We start from the raw sequence: 27,042 nt of genomic DNA, 5'->3' as shown, positions 1-27,042 counted from the left end.
TTTTCCCCAGATTTAGTTCACATTACTTTTTCAAAACATTTCAGCATCCTTGTATTGCAAATCACGATGATCCGCGTTGACAATTTGATGATGGCATACTCATTAAAAATAAAAATAATTGTGAATCTTGTCGTTAAATTTAGAGTATCATACTTCAATAATTTCATTAAAATGTTAATTGTGAAACCCATGCTTGAACAATTCCCGCGCAAATGTGTGAAATCGTGGTTAAAAATAGTAACGTATCGGACATAATGGAACGACCATTTAACTTCTAGGAGGGGAGGGGGGAGGGGGAGAGTGTCATTGTTTTTTCTAATATTCTGATCCCCAATTTGATGGAAAAAAATATTGTGATAAATTAGATGACAAAAAAAAATATTCTGAATGCTAATCCCCCATACCTTATAGAGTTAAATTTTGAAAAAAATAATCTAATTTATCGAGTCGAAAAACTAAGACTAAGAAAAAAAAACATAACCCCCCTTCCCTTCGAAGTTAAGGGATTGCTCCCTAAGTCTATTTGAAACATTTTTTCTTTATTTTCAGATATCAAAAGCGTGTTTTATTTGCATTAATCTTAAATTAAAATTTTTTAAAGATACGTTTTATTTAGAAAAGAATGCTGTTTTATCGGATAAAACATGAACTCTCAGCATTATCGTAGCAATGTGTTATATACATGCTCCCTTTAAAATAGGTTCACACTGCCGATCAGATCAACTCGATCAAGCCCGATCAAAACAGATTAAGTGAGCGGGAGACTGGTCAGACTGGTCTGACTCAATCGACAAGAATGCTGGGGGTTGTCTACCTTGCTCGTCGTCGATCTGACTTTCTACCAGAGAATTTTTGACTTGTCATCGAGAAGCCAGTTACTCGACAAGAGATCGGGAATTCGTCGAGTAACGGTCAAATTGATCGGAGAAGGATCGTGAAGAGATCGAGTTTGGTCGGAATACAAATATTTTACCGATCAGTACTCGATCATCCCGACCTTTGCTTGACTAATATCCGATCATTTCCCGATCAACGCCAACCTGTTTGATCAGTGGTCCAGATTAACTCTTCGATCTCTACCAGGTCATATACGAGTACACATGACTGCTACACGATTCTCTAAAACGGTGTGCAGATCTGATTAACTCTCATAATTTTGCTTCCGCAAAAATATATTGTCACTGTTTATTTTTGCAAGGAGGGTTAAAATTCTAAAAGAGAAGCAAAAGATACCAAAGGAACAATCAAACGCAAAGGTCGAAAACATACCGACACAGCCATGGCGAAAAACCAAAAACCGACGAGAAGACAAATAGCACTCCACTAACACAACATAGAAAACTAAAAACTTAGCAACACGAAATCCAACAAATCACTGAGATGATCTCATGTGCTCCGGAAGGGAAGAAGATTCTGTATTTTGGCCCCTGAGGATTCATCAAATATGAAAGTAATATTAATTGTGCAATAAAATTATTAATTTTTAGAAAGCTGATGGCTAGTTATGCCTTCAAAGTGGGTTTATAAGAACATCAAGATTATTTTTACCAGTTGTATGGGCTATTTTCTGTTTGGCAGCCCGTATTTTCCGTAAGTCCAGAAACTTTAGTTGTATCAAAATAAGAAGATGTGGTATAAATGGCAAGGAGACCACTCTCCACAACAACCAAATGATACAGAAATTAACAACTACAGGTCACCGTACGGCCAAATGTTCACAAACACTTTTTTTTTCAAACGAAATTTTTGACGCAATTTTACAAACAAAATGAGAAAAAAAAAAAGATTTTTATTTGATCTCTTGATAGATATATGTAAACTGTTTCAGAAAAGGTATCACTCCAAGGGATTGAAATTCTTATTTTGGCCAAATTGTGGGGAAATATGTGACATCTGTACTCCTTTTTTTTGCAATATGTTTTAGCAAATACATGCAGGTTGTTGCCATGGATACACCAAAAAAGAAATTATCTTTAACCCTTCAACTAATGAAATCAAATCTGGAAAATACTGATTACATACATATGCACATATATGAAACAAACAGTAAACTTAATTTGTAAGAAAGCAAGGAAAGGGGGGGGGGGGGTAAAATTTATGTATATTGCTATCTAACATAAGTACCAACGCAGTGACAAATCTCATTTGGTGGTGTCATTTTCAAGAAAAAGAGCAGTGAAAACTCCCATAACATATCAGCGTCCACTCTGAGGATTATTTTGTAACCATTTGGGTCCTCTTTGTTGGGCTCCTGCAAGGCTCTTATTCTGCCCATACAGTTGTCATCGTGTCAGCCGTTGCCTCACCTAGATTTCTCGACGCCTTGTTCGTCTTCTACGCTCTCTTCAATCTCCGTCACAGTTATTAACCTGTCTCTCTGGAGCTCTAACTACCTTGCCCACAAATCCAACTGCTTTAAATCCATATAGATATCTTAAATGTATGATTTTACTCAGACTTCTGTGAACTACTGAATCTAACCAAATAAATGGAGAATGTGTCCATAGGACACAGATAATGCCCCCGCTGGCATATAATGTTATACAGGGTCATTACTCAAGAACAAGTAAAATATACGTCATCCAAACTCGCACTTGATCTGTGTTGTATGGTACATTGTCGTTGATGCAATATAAAGTTAGAGAACGGAAACTAATTATTGGGACGTACGTACGTACGAACGGACAAGGGTAACACTAAAATGCCCCCTCCGCTGTGGCGGGGCATAAAAAATTCAGACGTTTTCTTATACTGAAATTGTACATACCCGACTAATTCCCAATTATCCCTACGACCCCTATACGATCAAGTCTATCTGGTCTGGTCGAGATCGGGCTGAGATCGAATATAATTGATTTGGTCTAGGTAGTCGAGTAAAGATCGTGTAGAGATCGAATATTGGTCGGATTAATTGAATATGCATTCAATTAGTGGTCGGTTTGGAGTCATTAAGAAGTCGTGAATGGTCCAGTTAAGTTAAAGTCGTGTACAGTCGAATAGCGGTCGGGTAGAAGTCGTAAACAGGCCCGATCAAGAATTTGGTTACGCTTGGTCATGTAAAATTTGGACAGTCGGGATCATCGAGTTGATCTGATTGGAAGTGTGAACTTAGCTTAACGTTTGTTCGTACCTTTCGTCAAAATGTAAGAAAGCTCTTATGAGACAACTATCAACTAGAGTCGTAAGGATGTGGTCAACAGTGATAAGCAAAACCTATACATCTTGTCTGGTCTGAGCACGCAATACTTTCACGATCAAGAATAACACGTTGTCTGAAAATCCTTCTTTTAATCTTACTATGTAATGAGTGGTAGGGATGTGGAATAGGTCACTATTTCATACTCCATGATATATGAAAAGGGTGAGAAATTCAGATTAAATATATCAATAGGTTTATATTATCACCTGCTTGATTATATCATAAGTACCAATATCTGAAACTAATCAGATGTCCGTGTTTATTTGTGATGCGGTTAAACCACAGTCGTAAATGCATAAGCTATTTGTCAAACCAATTAAACTCTATGTATTCCAATGTGGTATTTACATTGATGCTTGTTATAGATGTTATAAATCTGATCATTTTGACATTTGCACCTAATTTACATTCAAAGATTTGTATACAGGAAACTTGATAACAATTATTAAAAAAAGAAATTCCATAGTGTCAGCGTCTTTTAAGAGGGAACGGCAATTTAACTTTTTATCAGTTTTTTATTAATATTAAACCCAGTGAAAGTGTTAATCTCTGGGATGTTACTACATTTATCTGACCAAACATCTTTTATTGTCTTTTGAAATTGAAATTTCTTCCTAATGAGAGACATAAAAGGGGCAAACAGCGGAAGGTATACAAGATGTGACGAATTTATTGGAAAAGCAAAGTGTGATTTTTGCGACTGCGTTGCTTCTAAACAAGACAAGATGATGGGCGGGACCCCAAAAAAAATTCTATATACTAATGTATCAAAAGATGAAAAATATCCAAATATATCTATAGGTCTGTTTTTTTTTGTTAATTGATATATGACAAGGTATATATTTTTGATAAACAAAATGTATGAAAAGGGAGGGGTACTTGATGTCTCAGTTGCTCAACCCTACCAAAAAAAAGATTGAAGTGGCCCCTCCGAGAGTTTTTCATCAATTTAGTGCACATTATTTTTGAAGAAGTTAAACCATTTTGACAGACATATTTCTTTTTTTCCTATTGTTTCCTTCTATTGATAATACAACGGATATTTTCTCAGAATTTGCCGTTAAATTGAATTTGATCGCCGTAATACTTGACCGCTGTTACTTAATCTTTCTAGATCATTTGTGTCGATATACCGACCAATATAAGGAGAGCCGCGAAACGTTTCTGCATATTCATAGATCCAAAATTTCCCAAATATACACAAGTGTAGTAGTTTGTGTAAATACATACTAAATTATAGATATCAAACTTCTAATACTTCCAGTTGATGCCTTTTGGATGAAGTAATTGAGTTCCTTTATTCCCCAAGCTTTCGCTGGTCAACACCCCAGTGAATATTTTGTTAAACCAAATAATAGCTAACTGAATCCATTTCTAAAAGGGAAAATGCATTCTTTTCCTCTTTGATACATGTCAACCATTATATGTACTAAGACAGAATTCAGTTTAAATACCAGATCGACATGTTTAACTGACTTGATTGCAAAGTTTTAATAATTTTGAACATTCTACTACCCATACGATTGATATATCACTAGCAGTGACATTGACATTTCCCCAAATTATTTTAATTATTTTTTGCTAAATTAAAAGAGTTTCGTCTAACAGAATTGGAATAATTTTTAAATCGGTGTATAAATATTTTGGCTATTGGACCAGAATATAAAAATATCCTGTTAGTTCTCACATGGATAAAACTGGCATGGCTTAATCCATGCATGAACCCATCATTTGAAAACAATACATCAAACTGTTATTTGTATTTACTTGCTTAAAACTGTTCATGCTCGAAGAAGTCTGGTCTTTAGACCAAAAACAGAAACACTTTGGACATTAGGCGTCAGTGCTAAGTTGTTGATATTTAATTAGTTTAAACGTAAAAATCATGCAGATGATAGGTACTGTTGTCCAACAGATTTTGGTCTATAGACCAACTAAACGAATGATATCAAATAAGATGTTATCAATCTTTTTTTTTCTGGTTCTTAGACCAAGAACAAAATTGAATGTGAAATGTAATGCGTAAAGCTCTATTTGGTTCTTAGACCAAGAACAAAGCGAAAACATTACTCTAATCACTCGTGTTCATAGATTAGAAAGGTACATACATGTATATATACATATAATCAACCGGTAACATGTTGTTAATATTGTCAAATATTCAATAAAAAGATGTGGTATGATTGCGAATTAGAAAACTCTCCACAAGAGACCACATGATAACGAAATCCGCATCTTTGTCCCAATGACTGCTGTAAATTCCTTATACGCAGAGTAAAGCTATATGATACTTTCTATGACAATAATTAACAACTACGCATTATCTACAACATTTATAATATTTGTTTACATGGTATACGGACAACAATGATAATTAAAAAAAAACATGTTCGTCAAATATTTCTCCTCTTTGGATAGCAGATGCGTCATAGTATTCCTCCAACGATGGTCATTCTCCAATATCTTTCAGTTTTGTTTCAGCATACTTTAAAGTTTAAACCAAATATGTCTATTATGTAAAATTCTTTTCTGCTCTTACATATTTTAAAGGGAGATCTTTGACAAATCCATCAAGATCATAATTTACTTCATAGCCTGTAAATAATCAATTTATTCTTAAAAGATATGAGTCTTAATGAATAATAAATTATGGACTGTTTTACCTTGAATGTTGAAATTATAATGATACTAGTAAAGAGTAACTGACTTCGATCAATAAGATGTATTTTTGTCCGTTCAAAGTAGTACCCCCTGTCATATAATTTACTGATAAATACAGGAGTATTTGTGATTATATAGCATGTTATGTTTTATCGGTATTTTTTCCGATAGATTTAGTGTCCTAAATCCTGGTTTTAGAATACATGACTGCCAGTATCTTCTGCTCTGGTCCTTGTAAAATTAAATATAGTACAATGTAGATTTGTGACGTCAAATATGCTTGACCCGACCTTATTAACTTTGACCCTGACTTAATGTGACTTAATGTTTGAATGAATGTTTGACCCTATCTGATCAACTGATTAACCGGTTTACTGGTGCTACCACTGTTTCTTTTATAAAAAAAATATGATTTTCATCATATTGAGTCTGTGGAATATTATCTTTTCGACCATTATAAAGCTGTTTTTGAAAACTCATTCGCAATGAGCTCATTTAAAATAGGACATTTTAAAACGTAAAAAAATGTGACTAGCTTAAAAAAGATCTATAAAATTACGTCCAGCTGGAAATAGTACAAGCATGTTCAGGACGATGTAACACTTAAAAGTAGTACTTTTGAAAAGTTCTGTATTACAGTAAATTTAACATTGGGCGTTCGGTTGGAAAATGGATTTAAAACAGTTCATAACTAAAAAAGTTTAAAATAAATATATACCAAAACGATAGTTTCGTACAAGTATTCTTCTGTAAAAATAAACGTCATAACTTGTTTTGTTGAATTGCTTAATCAGGATTGCTACCATGATTTGAAAACTTTTACTAAAATGATTTTTTTTCAACTTTCATGTGTTGATTGAGTACAGAACATTTCCGCTTTTATTTCTTTATACGACAGAATTATCTTTGTACCGTCTGATATCAAATCTGATAACATTTGTCATCTAAATTTTGTTTTATTAAAACAATACTTACCTTTTCCTGTCTTCATTAGTATTTTTGCAGTATACCAACACTTGTCTGGATACTAAAATGCTTCAACAGACGTACATTTTGTACCAACTTCAAACTCCTATAACATAAATGAAAAATAAGCATCTTACAACTGCACAAAACATATGAAAGCGTTTATACCACACAGTGTATTTCTTCGTGTCTAGGCCCAAAAGATTGACAGGGTTTAAAGACATGGCCGACTGGTCTCACTTGTCCAGCCGTAAAACTCCTCGATAAAAGTAGGTTAAAAAAGTGTACTATTGTCGTAATCTGTAACTTTTTGGCAAATCTTCTCTGAAATTACTTTGCCAGATTTATCTAAATTTGACAATACGCATTATTGGAATATTATGTTTTAAAAATGTGTCTTATGATCCCGCCTGCCAACTAATATGGCTCACATGGCTAAAAAAAAGTTTGAAGTAAAGCACAAGTTTTGAGAATTTTTTTTCAAAATTGCTCTGGATAGAAAAAATCTTTGAGAGGCAGAAATGTCAAGAATGTTCAAATTTGCCCACTGTCTATTCACGCCAGTACTGTCCAGATTATTCTGTAATCGGAGATATTGTTATAGTTATTTGTACACTTTTTTTGTTTTTTTATTTACCTTTGAACTCATCCTCCTTTTCTTCTTGTTCAAGTTGTCACTACAGTCAGTTGTTAGTTTTTGTTTTGGAGTCAATAATCCACCAGATACCTGTAAATATATAAAAAAATATTCTGTGTACAAAGTGATATTATTAAAAGTTTTCTAATGACAATGGCACGACACAGTAACAGTAATATGTAGTCATTAACAGCAAACAAACTTAATATAAAAATCTATATTGAAAAATTTTACGTACACTTGACATAGAATAATATATATAATAGTCAACAAACGTAACGATACACAAGTTAGAACTAAAATTTATAATAAAATATAATAAATAGGAAAAACTGTTAAATTATCGAATGAAAAACTGACATTCATTTGTAAAGCAAATGCATATGATTAAAAGAATCTGACCAAATAAGAAAGTGAAAAAATATGAACACAGGGGTCAAAATTATTTTGTCACTTACACTGAAAGAAGAATTCCGTACACAACTCCAGATTTTAAGTCAATTACGTACAATCAGATCAACAAAGTTAATATCAAGGGTTCAACAAATGAAAAATAACACTGTCTAAATATAAAAAGAATTAGTAATATGATTGCCAATGAGACCAAATGACAAAGAAATAAACAGCTATAGGTCACCGTGCGCCCTTCAACAATGAGCAAAGCCCATACCGCATAGTCAGCTATACAAAGCCCCGAAATGACAAATGTAAAACAATTAACAAAAAAATAAAGGACATTTTGCATTTTAAGGTTAATATACGTAGGTAATAAAACTTACAATAGAGTCTATTTTTCTTTGTTGTCTCTCGTATTTATTCTAAGCTGATAAAGATGTTTGACTAATTATGTAATGCAATATAAAGATCAACAGACTGAATGGTCAATTGACTTCATATAAAATACAACTCTTCATGCATCATTATTGTGATCTGATAACTATCAGAAGTCTGATGCAGAATATTATTCCACATATTATCAACAAAATAACAAGCGTTTTGTCTGAGGGCTATTACAGCCCTATAAAAACTAAGTATTCAACTTACCAATTTATTGTACAATTCTTCCAGTGTTTGATATTTTGTTTTTTCAACTTGTAGCAGATTACTAGATTTTTCATTTTTATCAATCTGCTTATCCAAGACAACTTTGAGTTCATTCTCTGATCTCCTCAGTTGCTGTAATTTAATTTCAAGTGCACTGCATTTTTTCCTTTCTTGATTCAACAATGTCTCAAAGTCCTTTTTTTTCTTTTGTTCTTCTGTCAACTTTGATTTTAATGTGGATAAAGTAGTTGCCAATTTTTCATTATCTGCAGTCATCAGTTGTTTAATTTTAGACTCACTAGATAAATATAATGAAATGCTCAATTATTTAATAGGTTATATAGAATTAGCAAAGACACATTTTAAATGCTTGTTATGAAAGAGGTGTGACTGATTCCCTGATTAAAGTTAAACCTGCTGGCAATAGAAATTTAAGAGACTGGTATGTAATGTTTAAAATTTCATCAATAAATTACAACCATAAAATTTTTAAATTATCTCTTAACAATAATTAACAAAAAGCAGTTTTAAAATAATATCGTAAACGAAAATAAATCAAAATGGCAGTAGTGTGTCATCAGTAGGGATTTATAATTTAGATGCACGTTCGGAAATGCACCAAAATGAAGTTCAAACAATAAAGTACGCACTCATATACATCAATGACATTTGGAATTCCCGTGAAATGATGAAATTGAGAAAAAAAATTGTCATCAATGGATACATGCAACTTATTCTGTATGTTCGTTTAAAGTGCCAACATACTTATCATTGATCTTTCTGTCAACATCTGACGGATCTGCTTTCGTTTTCCCAATTGTTTTCTTCCGACCTGAACTTACACTACAAAATAAATCCAGTGATATTATCTAAGTCGGTAACTCATTACTGATATAAGTACAGTGCGAGCTATTTTCTGTTTTATTTCAATATACCGGGTTTTTTTTTAAATGAAAGGCGGGCTAATTACCATAAATATCGATGAGATCTTTGAAATTGCACTTGTATCTCAATAATACATTAAAACAACACAAGTTTACAAAATTACAAGGCTGCAGTCTACATCAACCACCAAATACCCGACCTATCGAAAAAGGTTGACGAGATGACTTTGCGATTGACATTTCACAAATAAACCGGCATTTTTTTAGTGATTTCGATAAAACGGTGTACATGAAAGATATTTGGTAGTTTCTGTTTAACTTATTCACCATGTTCACAACATGTATAGAATGGACAATTAAGAGCTTGACAAATTACATGGAGACCGTCTATATTTTTAAGGCTATTTGGTGTCTCTAGATAAATTTTGTTTATTTGTGTCGTTTGGTTGCTGTCTCATTGACATTGGCTGCACATTTCCTTTATTCTTGTCTAAGCGTTTATTGGGTTTTTTTGTATGTTTTATTTTCGTGAACGATTTTATAGGTGATAAATCTTTGAAAATTGGTGTGTACATTCCTTTTTTCATTACTAATTTTTAATATCATAACATTACAAATGAGTTTCCTCAAGGCCGATGAAATGCTCCAATTTTTCCTTTAACTGTGAATGAAATTAAAAAAGTCACGGGTCTTTTTTTATAATATTCCCGATCTTCACGAACGTAAATGTATGCTGAATATATAAAACGAAGATGTGGTATGATTGCCAATGAGACAACTCTCCACAAGAGACCAAATGACACAGAAATTAACAACTATAGGTCACCGTACGGCCTTCAACAATGAGCAAAGCCCATACCGCACAGTCAGCTATAAAAGGCCCCGAAATGACAATGTAAAACAATTCAAACGAGAAAACTAGCGGCCTAATTTATGTAAAAAAAAAATGAACGAAAAACAAATATGTAACACATAAAGAAACGATAACCACTGAATTACAGGCTCTTGACTTGGGACAGGCACATACATACAGACTGTGGCGGGGTTAAAAATGTTAGCGGGATCCCAACCCTCCCCCTAACCTGGGACAGTGGTGTAACAGTACAACATAAGAACGAACTATAAAAATCAGTTGAATGCCTTTTTTATGAAGCATATTTTACAAACCAACAAATGAACAATTAATGATAAGGAAGTATCGTTCATTTACAAATATAAAATCAACATTTGAGAAAACCATGTAAGGCAGTGAAAACTTTTAACAGTGCACACGACATGATATGTATTTATTTACCTTTCTACTTCTCTCTTAAATACTCTCCAGTCTTTTGTCTTTTCCAAAATATGTATTTGGTTATCACTAGAAAGCATTGAAAAATCTCTCAACTGTGTAACCTTTAAGGAACCTCTTGGAGTATTTCTTATTTCATTCATTTCGAAAGCGGAACAGAAATCTAAGAATTTTCCCCATACTGAATCCTTTGATTTTGCAATTTTCAAAACAACCTTGTATTTGTTATGAAATTCTTCCGCCTTTCTGTACATCCCTAGAATGGTACATATTATATCTTTGAAATTCCATTGCTTTACTTCACTACTTTGCATGCAGTTAATATCTGTGTCTCCTACTATTTTTGCTGCTTCTTTTCGAAACACTTTTACTAAATCAACAAAACTTGTCGGATTTCCTAATGTATTAGATGCATCGTGTTCATATCCTAATTGTAGCGCCAACTCGTCTGGTAATTGGTTGTATAACCGACAGGTTACCATGCTAATAGGTTTTGTTTGGCTTGCGAATAAACATTGTAGCGCATGCCTTGTATGATTACCACCTAAAGTTTCAACTGCTACTTTGCCAGGTTCTTGAAGAAACTTTGACAATTTATCTTTATCAGTAGTAACCTCGCTGACAATGTTTCCAATGAGAATTGTATGACACATTTGTTGATTTTCATAAAACTGTTTTAGACACTGAGCATGTTTCGTGTCCAGATTTCGAAAACAGCGATCCTCGGTAGGTACACAAATGTATAACTAAATTCTGAATATGTACTTTTAATGCTTCTCCTAAAAGAAAACAAATGCTATCATTTTAGAATGGAAAATTAACAATTCAAAATATATAAAATATATGTTGTTCATTTAATGAGAGTGTTTGAACATTTGATTAAAAGTAATATTTCTGAACTTTGATATGGGTATAGTTCCAGTACCCGTATAAATACCTCCTAGGTGGTCTTGCTTGTGGAAGTGATCCTTGCAGTCGTGTGTTTGATCCCCAAGTTTGTTCAAAACTAAGACTTGAACATTTTTCGTAGCATCTTCTTCGCCAAACATGCAACATTTCGTAGTAAAAGAAAAGAAATGTGAAGTATTGGGTTAAAACACGATCCATCGTGCCTTTCTAGTACAACAGTGTATAAATTAAACATTGACACTCAATCATCCTTATATGCCTGTCATATTTGCCACTGGACATCACCATCATCGTCATCGTCGACTTGAAAATTGATATCTGCGGCTTCTCCGCTGAGAAACTAATAGTCTCGAAGTCAGAATAATGTGTCCTTGTATGATGACTCTTTTTCTGGACTATCACATAACGAATAAAGCCTTGGCTCAGCTTGTTGGATAGACACATAGCTTATAATAGTTTCCACTGGACATCTAACATTCAACACATTCAACACATTCACCTTTTTTTTTCTTAAATGGTCATTAAACAAAAACAGCGACCAGAGATAAAACATTGATATTTGGCGAAGTCATTTTGCGCGAATGTTCCCACGGCACATTATCTCAATCAATGAACACTGAAAAATAACAGACACATATAGAAAAGAAGATATGGTATGATTGCCAATGAGACAACTCTCCACAAGAGGCCAAATGACACAGAAATTAACAACTGTAGGTCATCGTACGGCCTTCAACAACGAAAAAGTTCCTATACTTCTCATACCATGAGTAGCTCCTTTTAAGAGAATGAAGATAATTAACTTAAAGGTATATCATACCTATTAAATAATCGTCCAAAATTGACCGCTCTACTGTAACTGGTGTGCTATCGGAAGCGTCTTCTGTATTTATATGCGCTTCAGTGCAAGAACTAACGCTACGTTCTAGAATATCTTCAACTGTCGATGCATCTGTTGCAAAAATAAAAAAATATATAAAATTTTCGCATCGTAATTATGGTTTTTATTCAAATAGTACAGAATTTTCATTAACATTTTTTAACTGGTTCGTGGTCTCTTCCAGCATGATTGTAAAAGCAAATCTATTTAAGTACAATTGATTTTATGTTCCTTGCATACATATTTTGTTTACTATTAATTTTTGTTTGCCAAATTCACATGACTATTAAGTGCTTGCTTTACTACGTAGCAGATTAATTGTGTGCTAGAAGGAGGATTAAAATATACCTTCAGAACTGTCCATTGGTGACAATAATTTCGTTTGGACTGGAGATATTGGCGTTGAAGATTTTCTTTGCACATTATCCAATGTTTTACGTTATCGTCAGTGCTGGTTGAATCGTCTCCTCCTGGTACATCTATTCACAGAAAAAAATGAATTATCTTAAATTAAATTTTACGTATTTGTCACATCACTAGAATGGAACTTTGCAAACAAAATAATGTTGATCTTTTAATCTATCTTTTGTAAAATTTTTTTATTAATTTCTTGCATCTTTTTTGACTGGATACTCGAACAAAATCGTGACGTCCGCGTCATGTTTCATGCTTTAGAACTAAGTTCAACGAATAAAATTGACCACATGCCGCTATATGTATATGTAAGAGAATGATAATCCCTTTCTTCATGATTAAGTACGAGCGTTAGCGAGTAATTATCATGAAGTAAGGGATTATCATTCTCTTACAAACTTAGAATATTGTAAAGTGCTCAAAGCTTAAATGATCTCTTGATTGGTTGCATTTAAGAATTAGCTTCATTATCAGTGCAATGTTTGTAATTAATGCATGACTTCCTTTTTAGGCATGATTTCATTTATGGATTAGTTTTAGTGATGTAAGGACCTTCTTATAATTTTGGAAAATATAATAAATTATGTTTTATACATTAGATGACACAACAGTACAATGAAATGGTAAGAAATGTTTCTTGATTGTGAGTATGAATGTAAATCATGTAATATTTTATAGAGGAATTATCTTTTTGTTTATTTCCATTTCAAATCAATAAATTCAAAATTTGAGTTACAAATAAATTTTATTTTACAGCCAATATTTTAGTCCAGTCCTTTACATCAAATACTACATCATTATGTCAGGGAAATGATCAAATACAATGCCTTTAAAATACAGTTAACTCTCGTTGTCTCGAACTCGGTTGACTCGAAATTTCGGATGAGTCGAAGTTTTCTCGTGGTCCCGAACTTTGTTCCATATAAATATATGTATTTAGACTTCTGATGAGTCGAAATTGGATGAGTCGAAATTTCGGTTGAGTCGAACTAAATTTACGGTCCTAAGGTAAACAAAGGCATTCAAAATTCATTATGTATCTCGAACTAATACACATATGTCAAAACATGACCTCCGGGATTTAAATGTTACTGCACCAGTAAACTTCATCTAATTTTGATTTTTTTGTTTTTGTTTCAAAATTCAACTTTTAGTCAGTTTTAATCACAAATTCTTTCAAGCTGATAAATGTGCTTCGGGGCATTTCTAACTCATTTATAGAAACTCTTTGATTTGAACTGTAAGTAGGCCTAAACAATAGGATAATCCCTTACTAAGAACATGATTTCATTCATTCTTCACAATTAAGAAACACCAAATCCTACAATTTCATAATGGGTCGAGAGCACTTTGCTATATTCTAATATGATTTAGAATATAGCAAAGTACTCTCGACCAATGAAATTGTAGGATTGGATGCCTCTTAATTGTGAAGAATGAATGTAAATCATGTTCTTAGTAAGGGATTATTCTATTATTTGGGTCTATTTACAGTTCAAAACAAAGAGTTTCTATAAATGAGTTACAACTGCCCCGAAGCACATTTATCAGATTGAAAGAATTTATCACACAGTGATTGAAACTGACTAAAAGTTGAATTGTGAAACAAACAAAAATCTCAAAATAAGTTAGTTTACTGGTGCAGTAAAATTGGTACCGTAAATGTTATTATGAAAATATTAATAACTTCAAATTACTATAAAACTAAACAATACCAATATGAAAAAAAAAGAAAAAAAATCTTTCAGATAAAAAATAACCTAAATCTTTAGCTTTCCAAAACTTTGATTACTAGATCAGCGGTTGGGGAAAATAGTTATTTCAAATACATGTATTCCGATAAACAAAACAGGAATTTAATTTTTAACATATTAAAAACTTTTAAGGGCACTATTTTTGAACATTTCCCTGACATAATGAAACAGTATTTGATGTAAAAAGCCGGACCAAAATATTGGCTGTAAAATAAAATTTAGTTGTAACTCAAATGTATTAATTGGTTTAAACTGTAAATAAAAAAAAGGATAATTCCTCACTAAAATATTACATGATTTACATTCAAACTCACAATCAGGAAACATACAATTCCTATCTTTTCTTTCTACTGTTGTGTCACCTAATATCTATAACGCATTTTTTTTTTAAATATTTCCCAAATGATAAGAAAGTCCTCACTTCACTAAAACTATCTATAAATGACATGCCGAAAAAGGAAGTCATGCATCAATTATAAACATTGCACTGGCAATGAAACTAATTTTTGAATAGACCATTTGAGCCTTGAGCACTTTACAATATTCTAAGTTTGTAAGAGAATGATAATCCCTTACTTCATGATAAGTACTCGCTAACGCTCGTACTTAATCATGAAGAAAGGGATTATCATTCTCTTACATATACTAAGTGAATAGTAAAAAAACTCTTAACTATAACAGAAACAAAACCAATCTCTGTTCAGCATGTATAGTTAAGACCAAATTTAATGATTGGCCTTTTGTCCGTATAGACGGCTTGTCAATAATTGTTGAAGATTGTACGGATACGGCGTTTCAAGTTTCAAGTTTACGCAGCTCATCATTCCCTAACTGCATCTTTTTTATTAAATTCCCGTAATCATATTGCTTTCCCCCCCGAACATTGTTTGGTATTTCAGTGGCGGATCTAAAAGGGGGTTTGTGCGGATAAGTGAAGATGCAATTTAAAAAAAAATATTCGTAAATGTAATACGGAGATAATAGGACCTCTAGAATCGTTATTTGTCATCTCATATACGTATAGTAGTATACCATAACTCCTTTTATTTATGAAATATGAATTAATCTTATTGATTAAGGTAAGAGTTCTTCAATCCGGTTTTTATTATACAAATGGATGAACTTGATTTCACGAAAGCGTGTGTAAATATTAAATATGTATCAAAAGAATCACATCTACCTGAAATATTCATGTTAACTTGGTTCTCCGACTGATCAATGTTATCTGTTGAAGATGTCTGTAGTTGATAATTGTCTACGTTTGCTGTAAAATTATAGAGTGAAAACTTGTTTGATACAGTCATATTCTTCAGTAAAAAAAAATAGTTCAATTGGACAAATAAACATAGGAAAGCACACTCTCACACGCTACTAATACATTGTAGTAGGCAAAGACCACCCCCCCCCCCCCCCCCAAATATCACCCCCCCCCCCCCCCACACACACACACACACACACACACACACCTTTTTTACTTTTTTTTCCTCCTATCACGAAACAAAACACACACAAATACAAACGCATAAGACTTAACAAAGATACGAATAAAATGCTTATTAATACTATCATGCCAAGAAATTGCCTCCGTTTAAATTTTGCAAACATCCCATATAGAACAATTACACGGATGATAAATATTGACCTTTGGTACATAGCCGTGTTCTAAGCGACACGTGCATGCAGGTCATAAATTAATTTTGAATGAAATCAAATCTTTAACTACATGTACTAATGGGTGCCGTAGGAGGTCCATCGGAGTTTTGAGCGAGGATTACTTGTCATGGAAATAAGGAATTATCAATGTTTGTTCATGGAAGTCACTTTTTTATAACAATATCAGCCACTTGACATCGCCAAAAAGTCCATCAAATAATAAACTACGTATCCATCTTATTGTATAATGATTTGTTTAAGTATTGGTCGCTCTTCAATGTTCAAATTATCGACGACAACAACTTTAAAGTTCGATTAAGGATGTTCTCTCCTCTTTTTAAAAATAACTAGCTTTTTAATCAACTGTTATAAATTGATAGTATATAAATAACTGCACCTAAAAAGCAGGAAAAAATTATAGGTCCGCGACTTTGTTTTTGAGATATAATCAATTGAAAATTTGGCGTGAAACAATTCTCTCTAGACTGTTCATACATTTAACATTGGTACCTTTTTCTTTCAAACACTATGAAAAAATAACAAGAATTGTATAAGACTTTCATAAATGACTAGTTAAACTATATGTAATAAAAATATGAATAGAAAAGTAAGGGTTAGTAGGATTTTTTTTCATTGGTACTACATGGATAAAACTAGAGGATTCCGAATATCTGACAAAAAGTCAAAAACAAGAGTAGCGAACATCCTTAAGTAGCTATATACACATGATACAAGAACAAAACACATTAAATTTACATTTCTCACCTTTCAATGAGTCCCATATTTTCATAAAACCTGAACGAGTCTTGACAGCTGGCCCAAAACCAAGACCTTCGCATAAGTTTTTCAAACTATGCATTTTCGCTTTTCCAGATTCATGTGTAAACTTAAATTATAAGAACAAATCATGTGTTTTGTGGACGTTAACAAACATAGAACATGAAGCCAACAAGTCATATTTCTGTATTGACGTAAACTAATATGCATGTATTGATTCATATTGTGTTAAGTCTAAAATAAAAACAAATGTGAATTGTATGACCGTTCCACAATAAAATGAACCGTTGTTACTTCAAACAGTGTAAATGTAATAAATAATATGCCTTTACATTTATAAAAGTAAACTTCATTCTGAAAACGAGAGTTGAGATATGTATGTAGAGAGATGTACAAGATCAATAAATGATTTTGTCTGAAACACTGAAATGATGTCAAGGAATTCAAAATCTAAATGTACTAGCCCTAACATTTGAAGATGTCATTTAATATAGAAGAAGAAAACAGTTTTACTATTTCAGTTTATAGTTTTAGAGTTTCCTATGTTTTCAACTCCAAAACAATGTATTAAGAAATAATAGTATAGAGCACTAACTTTGTTAGTGACGTCCTTAATATAAATTAAATGATAGAAAGTTATCTACTATACTTTAAAGTATCTCTTTACTTTCACGTATCTGATTGAAGATTTTTATTTGCTTTCAATACAAGTTTGTTGAGGTTATAGTTTTTTTCCCGATGGCTTTTCTTATCCACAATTGACCAAATAAAACTGTAAATTACTTTAAAATGTTTTAGATAGTCATCTTGATAATTCCAAATTCTCTTGTTGTTCCAACATTGTCGATGTTCCAAAATATCTACCATTTTCCTCTACACAAAGTCTTCCGTTTTCCATCATGATTTTCCATCTCTCTGAACCCGACATTATTGCGTAATTTGAACGTATGATCTCGATTAAGAAAAAAAATTAGTGGACTGCTACAATGTCTCACCACTAGTTATAATTAATTGCATTGCGAAGCCACGCCTGCTAGACACGTGCACATTTGTTACATGTATATTTTTAAAGAATATGTTTATTTCCAGTTAAAAGTGTGGAAGTGAACATAATGGACTTCTGTATTTTTTTGTCGGCTTTGTGTTTAAGCGTGTTGTTATATGTTCAGACTTTAAATGGTGTCAAGACGAATATAAGAGAGAACTGCAACCCAGTTTCAGAGGTAAGTCAAATATTCATATCTTTTAAAAAAACCTGATTAATTCAAAAATATAGAGATTCACATATATTATTATATTTAAAAGTTTTAAATATTCATGTTAGAAGACTTAAAGATACACGTGGGTAGTTATTGGCGTTTTTTTTTTTTTTAACCGAATATATACTCGGCAGAAAAGGGGGGTGTTAGGCGGCCGCTTATATGCTTGGTCCGACCACATTCTAAATGTGCCTTTCCCAATTCAGGAGCCTGTAATTCAGTGGTAACGTTGTCGTTTGTTGCTGTGTTACATTTTTTTTTTTTCGATCCTTATTTTGTACATAAATTACGCCGTTGGTTTTCTCATTTGAATTGCTTTACATTTGTCATTTCGGGGACTTTTATTGTTGACTATGCAGTATGGACTTTGCTCATTGTTGAAGGCCGTATGGTGACATATAGTGGTTAATGTCTGTGTCATTTGATCTCTTGTGGAGAGTTGTCTTATTTGTAATCGTACCGCATCTTCTTTTTTTACATTTATATTGTTGTGATTTTATCTTTCACTCCTTTGTAATGAATTTAACATAATCAATGCAAATCGATCATATATGACTTTTCTTTGGGTATGCAAAATAATTTCCTATAATATTTAGATAAGGGAAAATTGGTGGACTTTATTAACCTGATAAATGATAAAATCAGAGAAAGTTTAATCTGGTATTCTTGAGGATAAACATCGATTTGTTAATTACATGTGGGTAGCTAGACTAAAAATTTCCTTTGTTCTTTATATATACAAAATTTATGTCCTGGGAAATGCACATGTTTGTACCTTCCTATCCTATTTTCGACGTTTCATATAAAATTCCCTACGGCCATCGATATTAAAGTGTGTGACGGTAAAATTTCCTAGCACTGTATATTTTAATGTACGCTGAGCTTGTTTTTAGTAACGGCACTGATGTCAAATGATAAATGCTAAAAGAATGGACAGGAGCGGACATCTCATGAAAAACCACTTAGACAAGTTTATCAAGTTATGAATTTTCACAAAACAGACTTATAACCCTGTTAATAGTAACGTATTAATCCTCCTTAATGTTATAATTGGAGATCTAATCGCATTACATGTAAGTGTTTTCTTGCTTTGAGGATGTGATCGCGGGTGAGATTTTTCGTTATAGATCGGGATACTTAGTATAAATACATTACTTTTACGGCAATTTTCACCACGGGGTGCAGCTTCTGTATCATTTTATCTGGACATTGCATAACTTAAAAGCTACGGTCCACACATTCAGTGGGATAACGTCTGAAATCTATTTAACAAAGCACAGTGGTGATTGTTTAATAAGCCTCTCTAATATTGTATGAATAAAGCAAAACGGCAACTCTAAAACATAAAATTTAGGGAATTTATTTAGACCTACAGCTATTTTGTTTTTTGTTTTCTGTATCCCAGCACATGCGATAAGATACGTTTTTTTTTTATTGCGCTCGTATTGCTAACCCCCATTTCTATTTTCCAGGTAGTGTTGTAAATTAGTTGGTAGTTGTTTGTTCTTTCCGTTGTTCTTTCCGTTGTTCTTTTTTAATTTGTTTTGCTATGGTATAGTCGGTATTTCTTTAGACTTATGAACTATGATTAAAGTGTTGACTATCATCATGTAAATAATTAATATTATTAAATAAAGTGATTTCACTCGCCGTATACATGTGTATGTTAAACTAGACTGCAGTACACAAAGGCGCTGTCGGACAAATTCGTTTTTATACAAATAAGTGCCGAATGGTCAGTTTGTCGATTTTATCCAGTTTTTTAACACTATTTTTTTTTACATAACAGGAAGCAATTATAAAATTTTGTAATCCGAAGATAAATCAATTTGTAATTTCGATGGTTCACTGACTCTAATGTTAGTATATTAGACAGAAGATTTAATTTAGACCAACCTTTTTATTTCTCTTCAGTAATTATATCAATATATCATTAAATACTATGAACAAAGGAGATACTTGTTATTCATCAGTAAGACATTAAAATGATTAAACAACTAAAATAACAAAAAAGTAATCTCGAGAGCAACATGAAATCTTCAACAACAAAAATGTTTCTATACAATATGAATCAAGCTGTAAATCGTCCCGATTCTATAAAATTTGTCCCCTTAAATAATGCACTAGCAACTCAACATGTTGCACTGTAGTATAAAGCACGGTACATATGTATATATGAAACACTCAGAACGCGTCTATCCCTCCATCGAAACTTCTCCCATTTCACTCGAACGTGTCCATACAATGTCACTGATCTGCAAAATTTGTCTAGTTGATAAAGGGCGTCAAAACGTGTCCTTTTTAAGACCGCCCTATCGTGTCAACTTTTTTAAAGAGCGCCCAAACGTGTCAATATACAATTCTAATGTAACATCGTTTGCAACGTTCATTTTGATTGGATAACGTCACTAATTCTAATGGCATCAATTTGATGGTCGCATATACCCTTTTACTGGCTCCGCTAACGCGTCGCCAGTACACTTAATTTGCGACCATCAAATCACCAATTGATGCCGTCGGAGCTTAAAATACAATACAGTTATCTCCTAATTATTGACTTTTGATGAGGTTGATACAGTGATTTATCAACCCAGAGATGTGATATTCACCGAGGCCAACGGTATCAACTGAAATCAAAAGTCCACAATTGTTTTGTTATATGACTTTTTATACTTCTTTAATTTTCTAGTATTTGCTCAAGAGACTGTTAAAACTGCTGCCTCTTTTAATACTAAATATATCATGTGCTAATTTCCATAAGTTGAAATCTCAATAATGATTACTAAAAACAAATACATCAAAAACAAGAAAACCGAAAACAAGAAGAAAAAAGAAAAACGGGAATTTGTTTGACGTCAAAAACCTACGTCATTGCCGTTGCCTTGGAAAATCTATATTTGGGTACACGGACGCAATATCTAAGTTAGCTCTAAGGGAACGATCATTTAACTTCAAAGGGGAGGGGATCATGATTTTTTTCTTAAAAAAATATGCTGATCCCAAATTTGATGGAAACAAATTATTGTGGTCAAGCAGATGACAACAAAAAATAATTGGAATCATCTGATTTTCCCCATACTTTATAGTGTTAAATTTTGAAGAAAAAAAAATTTGATTGATACATTGTAGCGTCGAGGAACTAAATACCCCCCCCCCCCCCCGTTTTTTTCTTCCCCTCCTTTTTCTTCCCCTACACGCACTTACGTAAAGTAAGACGTAAAGAACCAAAACTATCAATAGTAAAACAGTCATGCAATACAGTTTCAAAAAGTTTACACTATATGTATACAGTATATAAATATATAAGTATCACTTAGTCTTTTCAATATTCATACGTTATAAGGCTTCATCAGCTTTCTGATTTTAACCCTATGCGTATGAGTAAAAGGAGATCTAGGGTAAACATGAAAATAGTAACACAAAAACATCCGGAGTTCAGTGAATAAATTATGGCCAAAAATATCCATTGTAACTTTTAGTTTATGTTCATAATAATCTATTGATTCATTTCAGAAACGGATATTGACATTCTCCATTCAGGTGCCGGAAATAGTCTTACCTGTTGATTCAATTTTGAACGATGTGAATGTTTTCGCTGATGAATCGAGCGCTACTGATGAATATACATTTGTAAATTAAAGTAATCTTGGTGGTTCTTATTTGTTAGAATCAGTGGAAAACTCAGTAGTTTGTTTGAATTGTACCGAAAAAGACAGGGTTAAATTAGGAGATTCATTGTTGGAGCCACATAATTTAGGGGATTCGTATAATCTTGGAGATTCTGATTTACATAATCTTGGACAGTCTGATTCATATTGTTTTGGGGACTTAAGCATCACTGCTGAATCCAACCTTTCATTGATTCTAGAAACAAAAACATTAGAGTCATTTGAAGAGTATGCAGTAAATTATGACACAACATTAAAAAATCGTGAAACAAAGCTTTAATGACTAGTACTACCAGAAAAATACCAGTGATTAGTGAGGTGGCAGATATTTCAGATGATAATTATGACTTCGGACTGTTTGATTATTCGGTAACTAGAACTTTAGTCGAGTCAGAACCAGCGTTCGGAATTTCCAGCAGTGAACATGAAAGTTCTTGTTATATGAGTTCAGAAATTAACACAAGACTGAGAAGCGATATTTGCACTTCGTCGCCTTATGAATTCAATGAAGATGATACGGAAACACTTCATCAAGCATCAACCGAAATACTGTCACTATCTCCTGGTTTTGAAGGAATGTCATATCTTGTTATTTCTCGCTCAGGAAGCAATATAAATGAAAATGTATCAGTGTATTCAGATGCATCAATTGGTATGGCAGAAATGTATCATGATGTTAGAGCTACATTTCCCCAAGAAGAAACAAAACCTTTGCTTGAATCGCAATCACGTAAGTGTTTTTTTTTATCATAATTTAGAAAGCAATAGAAAGAGAAATACAACTTGCCTTTGCTCGTCAAAAGATAATACACTTGTTTCCGTACATTAAATGGTTGTGAATTTCCTTAATAAAATTTGGTGTTTTCAAGCATAATTACAAACATATCATTACTAAATAAAAAGCCTCTTCAGAGATGAAGTTGTTGTAAGTACTAGTATTCAAATTTTAAAATTATTAAGAAACTAATTAGGGTTTCAACTACCTCAGGCAAAGTTGGCGTTTGAATAATTTGAAGGATTTGGCTATTATTATTATGTGAATTTTGATTAAATAGCTATTCAACTGTATCGTTTTTAACATTTTATACATTCTCGGGGCTTTGTGGGGTCTTGATGGAGGTAAATCTAGAAAAGTGCTTCGGACTCATTTAATTTATTGCGTATTGTTTTCGTGTTTAATATAAAGAGCAATGATTTGTACTATCCTATTAAAAATTAACATGATTTGAGAATCATTTTTCAATGAGTACTTAGTATGGCTAACGTTGATTGGTGTTCTTTAAGGTTTATACAGTTATTTTGTGAAGGTCAGTTGTTCTTTATCAGTATTCATATGTAACAGTTACATGTAATTCGTTAATCTTCTCTTTTGTCAGTTAATTAAATCACATGTGGTTGAAACACTAACGGTCAATTGCATGTTTCTTTTCAAATACATTAAGATTGATTTGATTACGTTTGGTGATCCAATTATCGTATAGCTGTAAGTAAAGGAAAAATAACAAAGAGAGCTTACTAGGATACCTATGGGTGATACTATAATCAATCTAATATAAAAAAAAATCACTTAATTCGTCTTTATGTAGCACATGTAGTATAAATAAATAAATAAAAAAAAAAAAAAAAAATAAATAAAAATAAATAAATAAATAAATAAATAAATAAATAAAATTAGTGTTTAAGTTTAATACCAAAACAATCATATCACATTTTTGTAGATCCAGTCGAGAGAAGTCGTCTGCTTACTCGTCATACAAAAGTAGCAAGTATTCAGAAGGATTTAAAGTCATGTAGCCGCTGTTGTAGTAAAGTATGTACGAAGAAATTCTCTCTTTTGGAGGTAAAAAACATGCGATTGGAATTCTGGTCAAAGACAATAAATGGTCGAAACCAGTGGATATTAAAAAAGTTCTCTGAAACTAATGTGGAGTAAACACCATACTTCCGTATACAGAACGGACATGTAGTTTGTCCAAAGGCATTGATGAGAATGCTTGGAATTCACAAAAATTTCTATTACTCTTATAGAAAAAAGTTCATAGAAGGAACACGTTTTTCTGTATCGGAGAGACACTACTGTGGCAGCATAAAATCACTGCAAGCTATAAACTGGCTGGAAGAATACGCTACATATTACGTTGACAGGATACTGAAATACACTCTTACTACCTTATCGGACACGACAGTGCATGATTTATATAAGATATAAAGAAGATATGAAGGAAAGATCAGAAAATTTTTTAATGCCATCAGCCTTCTGCGGAATATGGAAAAAATATTTACCCAATCTTAAAGTCAAAAAGGTAATTAAATCAAAACACAAATCTTTAATCAAGTTAAAACTTAATATATTCGAAAAAATAAGGTCTGAAACGTGTACGTTCCTTTGCGTGCAAAAACCTTGGTACCAATAATAGCGTTATTCCATTATATGGGGTCAATAGGAATCAAAGGTGGTGCTGTAAACCAGACATATTTTGGACAGTTTAATTTTCACCACTTTTCACTATATATGTGATTATTCGCAAAACGTTAACTGTGGATTTAACGAATAACTATAGACTTCTTACGTATACGAAGATGTGAAAATGCAACTAAGTTAGTTACAAATTAGTAATTGGAATGTAGCGCAAACATTTGCCAGTATGTACAATGTACATTGTTCTTGTATTAATATTTTCAGACCAATTCCTTTTCGAAGTGCACAGTATGTACAAGTTTGGAAAGACAGATAGAGATCACACATGATGCAGTGATAAGAGATAAATTGCAAGCTGAACGAAGAGAACACAATAGCAGACAGATGTATGTAAATCTGTCATTAACAAATATGACATCAAAGTAAAGTTATAATATTTACTACACATAAAATGATAAAAGAAATCAATATTATTTTACTAGCTACAGCCAATAATATTTATCGAACTTGGCCTTTCACTCGGTTGTTTCTCCTGTTAATTAATATAATTTCATACGGTTGAACGTAGTGAATTAGAGTGAAATTATTTTCTCTTGTCTTTCATGATGTATATAGGTGTCGTATCTATCGTGTGGTCAGTTTCCCGCCGAAACTGGATTTTCGGTCATTCAGCACGACAGCGCCAAAGCGAGCGGATCTCATTTAATCACTTGGTAAATTTTAATTTATTCAATAAGTCCCCCCTTTTTTATTATTTATAAGATAAGATTGATAGGACTGGAGGGTTGTTTTTTTCTTTTTGGTATTATGTTGTGTGAAGTATATAGTTGTGTATAATATATACATATGTGTTTTTGAATGTTCATGTGTAACATATTTAATAAACATAGCAGCGGCGTTGTCGTGTAGCTTTGCACTTTAATTATGAGTTTTTGTATTCTTCATACTTTCACAGTATGTTATTTCCTTTTAAATGGTTTTAAAGGCATACATTATCATGGGGTGACGTACATGAGACTAGTATTATGTAGTGAAGTTTTAATACAGAATGAAGGTTGTTACAAGAGAATTTAAGTTTGTGTACTACAGTGACGGGTGTATGCATATTTATTGTAAAATAATAGCTGCAGGTCACAGTCAATATGAAGTTTTTGTGGTCGAGTGAGCGCAGCAACCGAAATTCAAAATGCGTCATAACTTATCAACAAGAAATTGTATATTTAAATTTAAATAAACATTTCCTTGGTATCAAACAGCAGATATTTTACAATATCAATTTATCAGGTTGTATTTGTGGACGTTGCTTGATAGAAACAAGCTAAACAGTAAAGTAATAATTTAATATGTTTAATTTCCACTCCTCTTTTGCAGGTTAGAAAGAAAGTACTATTACACCAAGAAAAACGCTGCAAAGACATCCCCATCAAAATATTTAAGCTTGATTATAGATGGAATGGATCAGTGTAAGTTATGATGTTTCCCTATATATTCGGACTAGAGAGAAAATGAGATTTATGATCGGAGATTAAAATTGCGTCAGTTTTGTAAAAGTCGATATATTATTGAGTCAGTTTGTCGATTTCTCATTTCCTTTGACCATATAATATCAATAAAGGCAAAAAATAAGATCTGAAAGGAACAGAAAATCACTGAAGTTTTAATCTTTACTATTTCACTTAAACTAATGAAACGAATAAGGATTCATTTCTTCACATGTTTTTATTCAAATAGGAATATAACTGTGCTGTTATTTCATTAAAACAAACTTTGATGACTGAAATGTCAATTTAAATAGTTTATCAGATTGTCTATTTTTTAAATAATTTTTATTTAAGAATAAAGAATGCGTACATACATTAATATATCATGCATGTATCTAAATCGAATCCACAATAGTTATGAACAAAAACATACAATTCATCATCTGCTTATATCGTTTGAAGACGACAGAACTTAAACCCCTTCAAAGACCAAATATTTTGCAGTAGTCAACCAGACTTTAATCTTGCTACTATTCTCACCTGCTATGATACAAAAATACCAATGTCTTCATACTCAGATATTGAATCTCATTGGTACATGTACTGCCTGATTCATGAAAACATCTGTATTAATGTTGCGCAATTATAACTTCGCTAAGTTGGTGAATTACTTAAAGGTGAAAGAAGAAGCAATATCGTGCAGTACTACAAAAAAAAAAATAAAAAAAAATAGAAAAACATATCCTAAACAGATTAGCAAAACCCACGTACGGTATACATTGGCAGAGGTATAGTTGGTACTTGTGTTTGTTTAAAAGATGTGTGCAAAAAGGGGGTAATTAAAAACAACATGCTAGTAAAGTGACATGAGTGAGTCGTTTTGTGTATCATTATCTATATATTATAACATTGAGATATCAATGTTTAAATTTTGTTTTAATTGCAGCAAAAACGAATAATATTTCATACACTTTATACTGTAAAATCCATCCAGACCCTCAGAGCAGTTGCTGGGTGCTTATAATAGGTCCGCGTTTGAACAATATATATTACTGCGTCTCAGTTCAAAGTTTCCCGCCAAAAGAAATGAAAACTTAAAAGGAATTGCTACACTGTATTAAATTCGATGCGTTTTTCATACTATGA

General features: G+C 32.4%; 1 protein-coding gene and 1 long non-coding RNA gene across 2 annotated transcripts; one reads left to right on the top strand and one right to left on the bottom strand.

The window, feature by feature from the left end:
- Positions 1 to 12,416: 12,416 nt before the first annotated feature.
- On the bottom strand, positions 12,417 to 17,169 carry LOC127710614 (uncharacterized). Its single transcript, XM_052216567.1, has 4 exons — positions 17,058 to 17,169; positions 15,820 to 15,903; positions 12,820 to 12,950; positions 12,417 to 12,543 (listed from the first exon to the last, which is right to left on the bottom strand). Exons 1-4 carry the CDS (start codon positions 17,149 to 17,151, stop codon positions 12,517 to 12,519), a joined length of 336 nt encoding a protein of 111 aa, XP_052072527.1. The 5' UTR covers positions 17,152 to 17,169; the 3' UTR covers positions 12,417 to 12,516.
- A 6,559-nt stretch (positions 17,170 to 23,728) lies between these two features.
- On the top strand, positions 23,729 to 25,872 carry LOC127710627 (uncharacterized). Its single transcript, XR_007986249.1, has 3 exons — positions 23,729 to 24,299; positions 24,680 to 24,801; positions 25,787 to 25,872. It is a non-coding gene; the product is annotated as an uncharacterized LOC127710627 (long non-coding RNA).
- Positions 25,873 to 27,042: the final 1,170 nt, after the last annotated feature.

Source organism: Mytilus californianus, unplaced genomic scaffold (genome assembly GCF_021869535.1).
Source record: "Mytilus californianus isolate M0D057914Y unplaced genomic scaffold, xbMytCali1.0.p SCAF_8, whole genome shotgun sequence".
In the NCBI taxonomy this organism is placed as follows: Eukaryota; Metazoa; Mollusca; class Bivalvia; order Mytilida; family Mytilidae; genus Mytilus; species Mytilus californianus.
This window is presented reverse-complemented; position numbering and strand designations above follow the sequence as displayed.

Coding starts and splice junctions, on each gene's coding strand:
- LOC127710614 (XM_052216567.1), bottom strand. CDS start 17,151: ATGCATAGTTTGAAAAACTTATGCGAAGGTCTTGGTTTTGGGCCAGCT. Junction 12,951..15,819: donor AGTTAACATGAATATTTCAG/GTAGATGTGATT, acceptor TTCTGTGAATAG/ATGTACCAGGAGGAGACGAT. Junction 12,544..12,819: donor ACCAATGGACAGTTCTGAAG/GTATATTTTAAT, acceptor TTTTTGCAACAG/ATGCATCGACAGTTGAAGAT.